Genomic DNA, 12,879 nt, shown 5'->3' on the forward strand with positions numbered 1-12,879 from the left:
TGAACTATCCCGCTGGGCCTATAAGCGGGCTGATCTATGTGGACCTGTAGAAGAAGCAAGAAAGTGAGTAACACCTAAATCCTGCATGAGCCGGCGATACCATAAAGGAATCCTAAGAGACTCCTCCTGCTGCGAGGGAGACCGAGTAGTCTCCGGAACCTACAAAGCACCTGTGTCTGCGAGGGACTCCCCCTCACCAAGTGAAGGTAGATCCGCCTCATCGAAAGAAGGCTCCCCAGCTGATGGCTGTGTATCCCGAGGAGACTCCGGAGGAGAGTCTGAAGGGGTGGAAGAACTCGTAGAAGAAGAAGTCACATCCGCCAAAGGGGGAGGGGAAGCCGTAGTAGGAGGAGGAATGGGAGGGGGAGAAGGCGATGACAAAGGAGGGGTGCTAAGGGGTATCCTGGAAGGAAGAGAAGGTAGAGAAGGTGGGGGGTGGTCTGTCGATGTCGAAGAAGCACCTGTAATAGAACCATCAATCGGATCCTTAGAGGCCGAACCCTCATCAAAGATCACATCTTGGTTGTCACCTCAATCTTCCATGTCGTCGGGTCGTAGAGCCGATATCCCTTCGTGGTCGTGCTATAGCCCACGAAGATAAGCTTTCTCGACTTAGAGTCGAGCTTCGTCTTCCTCTTCTTCTTGTCCATATGGACAAAAGCATTACACCCAAAGATGCGAAAGTGCGACACGGAAGGCTTCTTCCCAAAGAAAGCCTCATAAGGAGTCGTGTCCTGTAAAGCCGAAGTCGGAGAGCGGTTGCGAATATGCACCGCTGTAGCCACCGCCTCACCCCAAAGGAAATGAGGAAGACTCCTATGCTCTAGAATAGATCGGGCCATCTCCATCATGGTCCGATTCGCACGCTCCACCGCACCATTCTCTGATGGTGTGTTCGGATGGGAATACTCCACCCGAATGCCGTGATCCCTGCAAAACTGAGAGAAAAGGTGAGAAGTGAACTCGCCACCGTGATCAGCTCGAACGCCACGAACTCTGGAAGTTGTTTGTGTCTCCACAAACACCCTCCACTCGCAGAAACGGGAGTACGCCTCGCTCTTGTACTCCAAGAAATAAGGCCACACATAACGACTGAAGTCGTCCACAATCAGCATCAAATACTTGGCCTTCCCAAGGGAGGCCGTGCCCATAGGTCCGCAAAGGTCAGTGTGAACCAACTCAAGCGGAGAAGTAGCCCTCCTAGAGGCAACCTGAGGGTGAGGCTGCCTATGCTGCTTGCCCCTCAAGCAGCTAGGGCACAAAGTGTAAAGAGGAGGGAAATCTGGAAGTCCCTCCACCATCTTCCTCCGAGAAGCCCGCCGAATAGAATCAAGGTTCAAATGACCATACAGAGCATGCCAAAGCAGCCTAAGTGCGTGGGAAGCCCTCGCAACCAAGGCTATGAGCTTATAAAGCCCACCATCCTGTGTACCTGTCCAAAGAGCATCACCTGTAGAAGCATCCTCCACTGTGACTGCATCTTGTGTAAAAATGACTCAAGTACCTAGCTGAGTAAGACCATGCACAGACAATAGGTTAAAGCCCAAATCAGGTACATAGAGAACTTTGGCGGAAGAAGACCGCCTATCAGAAAACATAGGTAGAGTCCCCACGCCTCGAACAGGAACTGTAGAATTGTCACCAATGGTGATAGTGCCCCCTCTGGAACGAAGATCCTGAAGCCAATCCTGTCTGAAGGTCATATGTGAAGATGCTCCGCTGTCCACAAGCCAAGGCTTCTCCTGAGTGGTAGAAGCTAAGGCTGTATCCTCCTCAACAAAAACATGTACAAATGCAGACTCTGTCGTGGCGGGGGCCGCCTTCGAGTCCTTCTCCTTGGGCTTCAAATGGGGGTACTTCTGCCAACACTTCTCCTCGAGATGAGTACCCTTCCCACAGTGGGGGCACTTGGGCTTCTTCTCCTTCGCATCCTTCTTGTCCTTGGCCTTCTCCTTCTGTTGCTTCTTCTTGCCGCCACCTGTACCTGCAGTAAAAGCCTTGGTGGAGCCACTGGCACCCACCTCTTTGAGTCGCTCGTCATGCTCCAAGACAAGCGGGGAAAGTTCCTCCCATAGGAGTTTCTCGCGAGTCCTCCAGGTGATGAGGCTGGTGTAGAAGACATCATAGCGGGGTGATGGCAGCTGAGTCAACAGAATCATCGCCATATCCTCGGACGATATCACACGACCAAGAGAGGCTAGCTCACCTCGCATGTCCTCCATCTTCGTGATGTGCTCCTTCATGGAAGAATGATCATCAAGACTGAGCATCCGCAACTTCTTCTCCAAGGAAATCTTGTGGGCAAACGTCTTGTGCTGATACAAAGACGCAAGGTTCTTCCACACTTTTGCTGCGGTCTTTAACCTGTGAACATGTACAAGAACCGAATCATGTAAACTCATAAAAAGAAAGGAACGGACTCGAGAGTTGAGCCTATCCTACAAGGTTGCACGGTCCATAGAGGCTCCATCTGACGAATCCACGGGAGGACGGTCGATGGGCGAAGAAAAAAGCTCCCATAGGTCGAATGTATCGAGGATGCACTCCACCTTGCACGACCAGAGGGAGTAGTTGGAACCATCCAACTTATCTTCCTTCGGAAAGGAAGGGAGAATCGGCACCTAAATAGAGGGAATCAAAGAAGGCATCCGCACATCTGAAGCAGTCTTCACGGAAGGCACCTTCACGGTAGATGGCACCCTCTGAGATGCATGGACTGAAGAGGGAAGAGTGCGAGGAGTCTCCTCCCGACGTCGAAACTCCTGATAATCCCGCTTCCGCTCAGAGGAATGATGAGAAAGGAGCTCATCCTCTGAGTCGTCAAAGCTTGAAAACTGGTAAGATATCTTCCAATCTGCAAAATACCAAACACCAAAGAAAACTGTGCCGAAGCCGAAGTATGACCAACAGTATGATCACCAACCACCAAAACGCAGGCTGTGATAGCCTACAAACACCTGGAGCTGCAAAACGCAAAGTTAGCTGATGAAGATCACCAGAACAGAAACCGCCAGCACCAAAACGCAGCCTGGGAGTGGGTCACTAGCAGGAGATGAGCCGCCAGGAGTGGAAACGACCACCAGATCAGGAAAACGCAGCCTGATGATATGTCGCCCAGCTGAAGGAGAGGCCGCCTGATGGTAAACGCAAGCAGGAGGGGTCGTTTGATGACGTGGCAGCCTCGGGAGTAGTCGTCTGCAGCAAACGCAAGAAGAATGGCCACCTAGAGGGGCCACCTGGGCAGTTGGATGTGAGGCAACAGCAACAGAAGAGGGGTGAGGTATCTCTCCACAAGGTTAGGTCCTCCGTGCTCTCAGTCAGGCTCTGATACCATGTGAGAGTGCGCAACGGAAGAAGAACACGAACACAGAGGAGGAGAGAGAGAAAGCAGAAAATGAAGGAAGAAAATCTGCACTGACTGTAATGAATGCTGAATACACCAAAGTGGACTGATCAGTCCCTGCACGCAGCCCGGAGCGTCAGTGAGGGCACCAGAACACACTGGAAGCAATGGCAGCACCAATGCCGGAGTGGGAGAGGAGGGAGTGTGTGTTGAATCTGCAGAATAATGTATGAGAGAATGACTGGGGGGGCTGCTATAAATAGCCCCAAACCAGCCAAAACTAGCCGACCTGGCTGAAACTGGCCGACCTGCCCAAATATGGCCCGACTACACACAAAAAAGGGCCCATTTTGGGTTGAGTGCCACCCGAGAAGGGAATGCAGACTAAATCAGCAAACACAAAACTGACAGACCTCCTCTGTCTCCTGCCAGACTCTGGCAGGAGTTCACAACCAGGAGATGACAGACTGAGAATGAAAATAGAGCAGGCTAACAGTCTCCTGCTTGACAAAGACATGCATGAAGACAAACTCTATCATGATAGGTGCAGCCTTCAAATCCTTCTCCTTTGACTTCAAATGGGGGTACTTCTACTGGCACTTCTCGAGATGAGTGCCCTTCTCACAATGTGGGCACTTGGGCTTGTTCTCCTTCTTGTTCTTCTTGTCCTCCTACTTCTTGTCCTTGGCCTTCTTTTTCTTCTTCTTCCCACCATTAGTACCTATAGTAAAAGCCTTGGAGTCAGATTCACTAGCCCCTACCTCTCTAAGTCACTCATCATGCTCCAAGATAAGCGGTGAAATCTCCTTCCATAAGAGCCTCTCACAGGTCCTTGATGTGATGAGACTGGTATAGAAAACATCGAACCTAGGAGATGGCAACTACATCAACAGGATCATAGCCATATCCTCAAAGAATATTATTTGTCCAAGAGAGACAAGCTCACCTCTCATGTCCTCCATCTTGATGATGTGCTCCTTCATAGAAGGAGAGTTGTCAAGACTGAGCATTCACAACTTCTCAAGGGAAATCTTGTGGACAAAGGTCTTGTGCTCATACAAAGGCAAAAGCTTGTGCCACGCCTCCATTATTGCGGTCTTCAACCTGCGAATATGAACTAGGACAAAGTCCTAAACACTCGTAAAAAGAAAGGATTGGGCTCAAGACTTGAGCTGATCCCACAAGGCAACATGGTCTAACAAGGTACCATCAACTGGATCCCCTTGCAGACGGGAAATAGGCTCAAAAATGAGCTCCCAAAGATCAAAGGTGTCAAGGATGCACTCCATCTTGCAAAACCACAATGAGTAGTTGGCACCGTGGAGTTTATCTTCTTTGGGTAAGGAAGAAAGAATAGAAACCTAAATAGAGGGTATCAAAGAAGGCATCTTCACATTAGATGGAGCCTTCCTTTCAGATGGGACCCATTGTGAAAGGTGAGCAAAAGATGGATGGGTTCTTGGAGACTCCACCCATCGAAACTCCCTATAATCATGTCTCCGCTCAGAAGAGTGTTGAGACAAAAGCTCCTTGTCTGAGTCATCAAAGCCTTGAAACTAATGGTAAGACATCTTCCAAATCTGCGATCACCTAGAATGCTGGATTTTGATGGAAATAGTGCGGAGGTCAAACAACAAATTGCTACAAGAGGTGTAGATAGGCCGTCTGCACAAGAAAAGATTGGCACCTACAAGATAGAGGGTGTTGCAGTCTCCAAAAGAGGAAAATTGGCTGCAAAAGCTGACATGGCAGCAATAAATGCTGCCACCTGGGGTATAGAAGCTACCGCATTTACCAATTAGTTGACGATTTAGCACCAAGGAGGATTGCCTCTACCAAAAACCTCCAAAAATGGCTGCATTTGCAGCAAACGCAAGGTGTTGGGCCTATGTTTGATGGCTAGGTATGCTCCTTTGCAATAGATCTCATCTGTGTGCTCTCACTTAGGCAATGATAGGATATCAAAGTGCACAATGGAAGAAGGAACACGAACATGGAGAGAGAAGGAGAGAGAAAGCAAAAAATGAAGAAAAAAACACTGCATTGACTGAAGATGAATGCTGAATACAATGTTGTGGACTATTCAGTCCCTGTATGCAGCCCGAGGCATCAATGAGGGCACCAAAGCAGGCTGAGATCAGTACCAAGTCAAAGAGTGTCTCGAAGCCAGAATGTACTAAAATCTACAAGAAAAAGTGATCAATCAAGTGTGGATTGTGGCTATATATAGCTAAATACTTTTAAAACTGGCCGATTGATAAAAAGGCCTCTAAATTTAGCCGACTTGCTAAAGTAGGCAATATGACTACAATAAATGCAATCTGACTGCACATAAAAAATGGGAACATAATGACAAAATATCCCAAGCAATCATGGAGCAAGTAGACATTGTCAAAGGGTGAAATTCAACTGACTGACAAGAAATGCACAAGAAATGTGCCTAAAATGGAGGAAATGTATAGAAACGCACACTAAACTATCAGAGCTTCAATGCCTTCATCAGACTCTGACAAGAGCTCACAACCAAGAGATGAAAAACTAACATGACTAAATATGGCAAGCTAACAAATCTAAGGGCTGTCCTGGGGTATCTTTAGACAAGTGGACAACGAGATCAAGTGTTGTGGCTACATGCCATGTTTGATCAATGCAATATTGTTCCACTAGCTGAAGAGCATATTTCTATTAAGACACAAAAATACAACCCTCAAAACAAACTATCTTCATTCCCAAGAAACAAGACAACAAATCAAGGTCTGCCATCTCAAAAGTAGCACAAAGCTTGGCCTTAATTTCCGCTATGGTAGCAGAATCTAAGCCAATAATCAACAAATTGTCTACATAAAGCAAGATATAGCTAACCTCTTCTACCGCCTAGGCAGTCCATGTGTCGCCTGCAGCGCGTGTGACCTGCTGGGGTTTGGTCCGACTGCTACCTGCTGGTCCACTGCTACCTGCTACTTACCGGTCGACTGCTACCTGTTGGCTTCGGGAAGTGTGCACAACCTATGCTCTGATACCAGTTTGATGGGCAATTTTCTGGGCTGAGATTGAATGCACAGAGAGCTGAGAGCAGTAGAGAGGAAGAGTGAGCATGACACTTGATGTTCGGTACAAAGACTAGTGTACCACTTTTAGGTTTTGAATATATATTAAGTACAAGTGAAGGGTGCATTCACACCCGAACACGGTAAAAGGCATGGTGAGCCTTTATTCCCAACATGGGCTGCATGCAGGGATTGATCGGTCTCCTTCTGGTTTCCTGTTTGTATCAGCATTCTTCCTTGTTCAGTGCAGATTTCATTCTTCTTTTCTTGCAGTCTCTCTTTGTTCCTTTGTCTCTATGTTTCTGTTCCTTTTTGTTGCACACTCTCACACGCTCTATGTTTCTGTTCCTTTTTGTCGCACACTCTCACACTCTCACACGTTCAGCAACAAAGTCTTGTGCTAAATAACTTTTTGTTCTAGGAGCTCAATATCTTAGTGATTGCTTAAATTGGGGTTTGCACATGGGAGAGACCTTTTATGTGCTTCCATTTCTGTCTGCATCCTTGGGATATGTCTAGTGTATTGGTTAACATGAGCAAGGGACATCCATGTGTCTAGTTGGTTATATTGTTCAATCGTGGTGTCCAGAGGCATTTGGTTATCTGCTGTCCTGTCTAAACATGCAACTGTCCACGTGCTATATATCCGAGTCTAGTTTCAGATTTTGGTAGGGTGCAGCTTCTTCATTAATACTTCTTTATGAGACCTCCATCACAGCATGTGTTTGAGGAAGACTAGTACTGTTTTCAATCAGATTAACTTTAACTGGATATATGGATTTTGCTAGCCTGATGTCAGAAACTTTACCAGTTCAGACTCTTGGGTCATATCTGATTGTCTGACCTGAAACAGATCTATAAAGTGCATGTTGAGTCATCAGAAGATGCATCTGAGAATATCAAGTTTGTGACTTCTATTCCTGAACCTTGTAGAAGAAAACGCAATCCTTGTGTGGCAGAAGAGGTGGGTAGAAAGTTTCAATTGCAAGGGGCTGACAAATCTGGTCCATCATCTTCAATCATGAAAGTTCACACCGAAATTTCAAGTCGAGACTCTGATGAATTTGTGAACAGGATGCCAGAAGGCAGGGAAGCTTCTATGTACTCCAATAAAATAGAAAGACAAGCCAGATCTGGATTGGATATTCAGAATCCTTTAGCAGGGCCAGTTGAGGGCATCAAATCAAACCAAAACTCGGAATTCTGTGCAAAGAAAGTACCTCAAAAAAGAGTTTCTGGAATACATTTTGAGAAAAATAGCGAATGTGTATCAAAGAGGTCTTTTGTCAGGTCAAACTTCTTGGATTCTGAAACTGTACCATCAGACACACAAAGACAAGGTGAAACTGTTGCAGAAGCAAGCAATAAGCCAATATCAAAGTGGGCAACATTCTTAGGAGATGTGGACCTGCAGCTTGGAAGAGAGAAACAGGAAAGCCCTATGTCAAAATGGGAGAAATTTGGGAATCCTGGAGAAGCATCCAGTCAGGTGCAACCAAAGCAGGCAGTCACAAAAGGAAAGAGCAAAAGTCAGATGGCAACATCAAAGTGGGAAGAATTCTTGTGCTTTGATGAGGAACCATTGTCCAGAATCAATCAACGTGAGGAGACTGCAAATATCTGGTCCATGAGAGCTGCTAGCAGTTTGCAAAGCTTACCTGGATCAATTAAAACGAAGCTAGATGAGCTAATAGATACAGAGATTCCAGCAGAATCAGTTGATGAAGAGGTTCATCCGCTCTTTATGTAACTGAAAATAACTGTGGGGTATAAAGAGTTTGTGATGTTGTAGACATCCATCTTGAAGCTGGCAGGTGGCATGGCTGCTGCCATTACTTTTGGGAATCAGTATGAATGGCTTCTTTGTATCATCTTGACTCACAGAAGCTGTTGCCCAATCTAATCTCAAGTTATCAGTTGATGACTCCTTATCTCTGATCATGTGGGTACTGAGTGATTTTCTTGTTCCATTTTGTCTCATAGAAGCGGTTTGACTGATGGACAGGCTCAAAAGTAGTGCCATGATGGCATTATATGCCCTTTTTATTGTTTTGGGGTGCTTCCATGGACCATGAGAGTTACTGCAAATGGTAGATCATCTGAAGCTTTTCCTCTTTTTACATCAATTTGTCCTGTGGCACCTCTTTTCTTTGCAAGTAGGGTTGTTTGGCTTGGATAGCCATAAAGGAAGAAAATAGTATTGGTATAGTAAAAGGGCTTAGATTTCCTACTAATTGTCGATGACATGATGGCCTTGTGCATAAGAATGATCAAGGTATTACATAACTCAGAAGGCTGCCCGTGCATTGCTCATATTGTCATCAAGACCATTTGAGGCCGTTATGATTTTCAATCTTGAACAAATGTAATTGCAATGTTTTTAATCAGACAGCTTTCTTTAGACTGGATGTCAGCTTCACTGAAAAAGAATGATACTCATCATTATCTGGAGGGGATGGACATGTCCTCTTAGAGCCATTTGGTAAGAAATCTGATTGCTTATTCTGGGAAACATGGTAAGGCAAGCCCTTGGGCTTTTTTCAAGCACCCTCACATATTTTCCCAGCCAACGAGAAGTTTCTAAAATTGCTGTTCAACTTATCTTGCCACGCTTCAAGAGGTTTCGGATGCTTCTATAAAGGCTGAAGGAAAGTTTGTCAAGCTCATGCTAAACTCAAACTTAAGCTGGGCCTCCACAACAAAATGGACCATAAAACTCTTATACCGGTGTTCACTCTTTAGGTACATTTAGCCACTCAAAATGGAGGAAACATTCTTTTATTTGCACCTGTAAGTTTAATATCATGCTTTCTACTCTTCTTACATTGTACTATTCAAAACTTGTGAAGATCCATAAAATGGCTTTGACCTTGTACAAGGCATGTAAACTCTAACACATCATTTATCCCCAAGCATACATGCTAATGGATGATGCACGCTACAATTGATTTGATGGGCAGATAACAGTCCCCTTGACCCACCTCAAATTATCTCTTATCATTCTATCCCTTATCATTCTACCCATCATTCTCAATAAGCACACCCCCACAAAGCCATGGAAGATTGTGATTATACATATGGCAACAGTCCACCAGCAATCTGCAAATTATACACAACGTGAGGGTGATTGCCAATTCATTTTAGTTTTTCTTTCTTGAACTGGATAATGCAAGGAGGCAATGCTGAACAGGTAGTTGCACTTCTCCAACTATGTGAAGCGAGAAGCCTGTCATGAAGCAAGAGATTGTAGTTTTAACGGATACTTCTATCAAGAGACTTTTCGATGTGAAAGACAGTCTTGAAGCTCAACTGCCTATTATAAAGAGAATACTTATAGCTTTATTCATAAGATCACATGCTTGCAACTTAGTGACATGAACCCAAGTAGGCCACCCAAGATGTCCTGACACATACCCAAGTTGATGACACTAACCCAAGTAGGCCACCCAAGAGGTGTTACCTCGAATGCTGCATCGAACTGCTCACAAGGGCCTTGCTAACTGCTCTATCTAATAAGAGATTGCTTTGATTGGCCCTAACTTGCACAAACGTACCTTACTTACCCAAGCGTACAGTCTTCTAACTTATCCCAATGAAGTGGTGGAATACTCGTTAGCTTCCTTAAACCAACGAACTGGTCAATCTAGTATCTACCAAGGTCGTTAGGGAAAGAAAAGGTACTTTAAAGAACACACAATATATCTAATTGAACGGTTTCGGCATTGACATACCCAAACTGATTTGATGGCTGTAACAACCGATAGGGTGTAGCACTCTCGGTACACCCAAGATACTTCAGTGCACTGAGCAGTTAGTGCAAGAATATCCCGACATTTATGAGAAACTTAATATTTCTGGATTCAAAAGGGGCAGAATAAGGTACGCATCTCTTCTGGAATCCTAAGCAATGATACGAGTGAAGACATAGGCTACCATTTGATGCATCCATGGCTAATCCACAAAACTTGACCAGTTGATTCTGCTGCTTTGCAATTAGTCAGCTCCTTTGGAATGATCGACCAGTGCAGCCTACTTTGGAGGCTGCTATCTCCTATGAAACCAGGCTTTCCATTGGCATCTGCCTATTCAATGCAAAGCGCTTACATTCTATATAGCAAAGAGTTTATAGAGGGCATATGCGCCGAAGTTGCTAAGATGATGGATGCACGATGGGAGTTGGTAACCATGTCCTATCTTGTAATAGCCTTACTTCATCTTCATCATTCTATTTCATGCACATAGACCAAAACCTCGAGTCTCTTTTCCCTTGAAATAGTTGTGTGCCCATAGAAGCAAAATGGAGAAATTGAGAGTGGAGTTTGCATTTGCATTTAAATACCATAGAGTTGTAAGATTTGAATGCCACTATCTCCAACTTGGTGGTTCTATCCTCGAAGATGTGGACGTCTTGGAGTTCTATAGTTTTTGCCAATTTGAAGACAAGTACCAAGTGCTATGGTCTCAACCATGGTCCTATTTACTACTTGGTTTCCTTTCTTCTAAGGAAAGCCTTGACCAAGATCCTCTCCCTCAATCTTATGTATATACTCGTGATTGAGAATATCTACCCTCAAGGTGGTATATAAAAGACTTGGTTATTCCTTTATTTTCATGATATATTTTTATGCTTGCATTAGATACATGTACCAATCACAAATCCATGTGCAAAATTACTTCGTCCACATATGGATCAAATTCAAAGGACGTTAAATTGTCTAGGATTCTTAATAGAGCGTTATTACCTTCAATATGAAGTAGAAAGAGTACTTTTAACAAACACACTTGTCATTTGATCTTTCCAACTAATGCAACTTATTTGTAGGAATATGATACTCCCACTATTGCATGGAAGAATCTAGCAAGGCTATTTGAAGTAAACACAAATGTTAGAAAGCTACAACTCATGAATCAAGTGAAAACCTATCCATTAATGATTATGCCTTGAAGATCAAGAGTATTGTGAAAGCTCTTGGACATATCATTGTGGTAGTTGATGATGATGATGTTGTGTGTGTATGCTTAGGTGGACTTAGAGATGAATATAAGAGGTTTAAGTCATCTATGAATATGAGGGATGATATTTTTGATTTTGCAGACTTGATTTCTATGTTGATACTTGAGGAGAAGAACCTCGGCTTGGATTTCTCTTCTTCTCAAAGCAAGAACAATTCTAAACAAGTGTTTTACTCTATTAACATAGGTAGAGATCGTGGCAAAGGCCAAGATGGTGATTGGTTAAAGTTATGATGTACAATAAAACAGAGTAAGATAGTCTCAAGGAAGGGGGAGTCAAAGACACTAAGTTGTAAATTTTAATAGGCAATAGAATTCTAGTGATAATAGGGAGTGTCGACATTATGCTTAGAAAGGCCATACTTCTAAAAACCGCTTAAAATAGAAAGGTAAAACAAAAAATAAAAAAAGCAACAAGGTAATTATACATCTAGTAATAACAAAAACAACGATGACAAAAGCAAATAATTATTTGTTATGCATCACTTTATAAATACTATGATTGCTAATGGTTCATCAAATAATAATGTATAGTATATAGACTTAGTTGCCTCTAACCACATGACTTCTCATCAAGAGTGGTTTAGAGAAATGTGTAGTCTAGAGTCTCCGGCAATGTGGAGACAAGGAATGATGCAACTTGGCCCATTACTCATGTTGAAAATGTTCATTTGAGTATGCATGGTGGTAAAACTAAGTACTTGGTTGATGTGCTATATATATCAAATATTACAAAAAATTCGGTTTCTATTGGTCAGATGGTAGAACAAGGATTGTAGGTTTGGTTTCACATTTGATGGTTGTATATAGAAGATCCTAAAAATGGTTGCAGGTTGATTGCAAAAGGAAAATGCATTGGCAGATTGTTTACTTTTGATGTATGTCTACCTGAAATGGATGCTTCCATGTTTGCACAATGTTTAGGGGGTTGTGATTTATATTGAAATTCCGTATAAGAGAATTAGTCATGTGAATGTGTAGCAATTAAAAGATATGCAATTAAATAGATTGTGGATGATTTGCCTAAGTTTAGAGTTGATGGGATGTATAAACTATGTGAGGTATGTCAATTTAGAAATTAAGCAAGGCATATATTTCCACATGAAAAGCATGTGTGCAAGAAGCCACTTAAATCGATACATTCTGATGTGTGGGATCCTACAAAGACTACAACTTTGAGTGGTTGTAAGTATTATGTTTCCTTCATTGATTATCATACTCGCAAAGTATGGGTTCACTTTATACGTGAGAAAAGTGAGGCATTTACTCACTTTAAGAGCTTTATGGCTTTGGTTGAGAAGGATATATGGTTGCATATTAAAACCCTAAGATTGGATGGAGAAGGTGAATATTTCTCCAATGAGTTTTTTGGTTTTTTACAGAAAAATGGTATATAGAGACAATATACATATAAATATACTATGTAACAAAATAGAGTTGCCGAGCATAAAAACAAGTATATTGCAGAGATAACTC

General features: G+C 43.4%; 1 protein-coding gene across 1 annotated transcript in view; it reads left to right on the plus strand.

The window, feature by feature from the left end:
- Positions 1-9,093, plus strand: part of LOC148008602 (uncharacterized) — a 54,828-nt gene extending 45,735 nt beyond the window's left edge. Inside the window, exon 3 of the mRNA XM_087674178.1 lies at positions 7,244-9,093. Coding sequence (XP_087530304.1) covers positions 7,244-8,140 — 897 coding nt within the window. The 3' untranslated portion in view covers positions 8,141-9,093. The remainder of the gene's footprint in view (positions 1-7,243) is intronic.
- The last annotated feature ends 3,786 nt before the right edge of the window (positions 9,094-12,879 follow it).

The sequence above is a fragment of the Lygodium microphyllum genome, unplaced genomic scaffold, assembly GCF_053477565.2.
Source record: "Lygodium microphyllum isolate KBCC unplaced genomic scaffold, Lygodium_microphyllum_v1.1.10 scaffold_120, whole genome shotgun sequence".
In the NCBI taxonomy this organism is placed as follows: domain Eukaryota; kingdom Viridiplantae; phylum Streptophyta; class Polypodiopsida; order Schizaeales; family Lygodiaceae; genus Lygodium; species Lygodium microphyllum.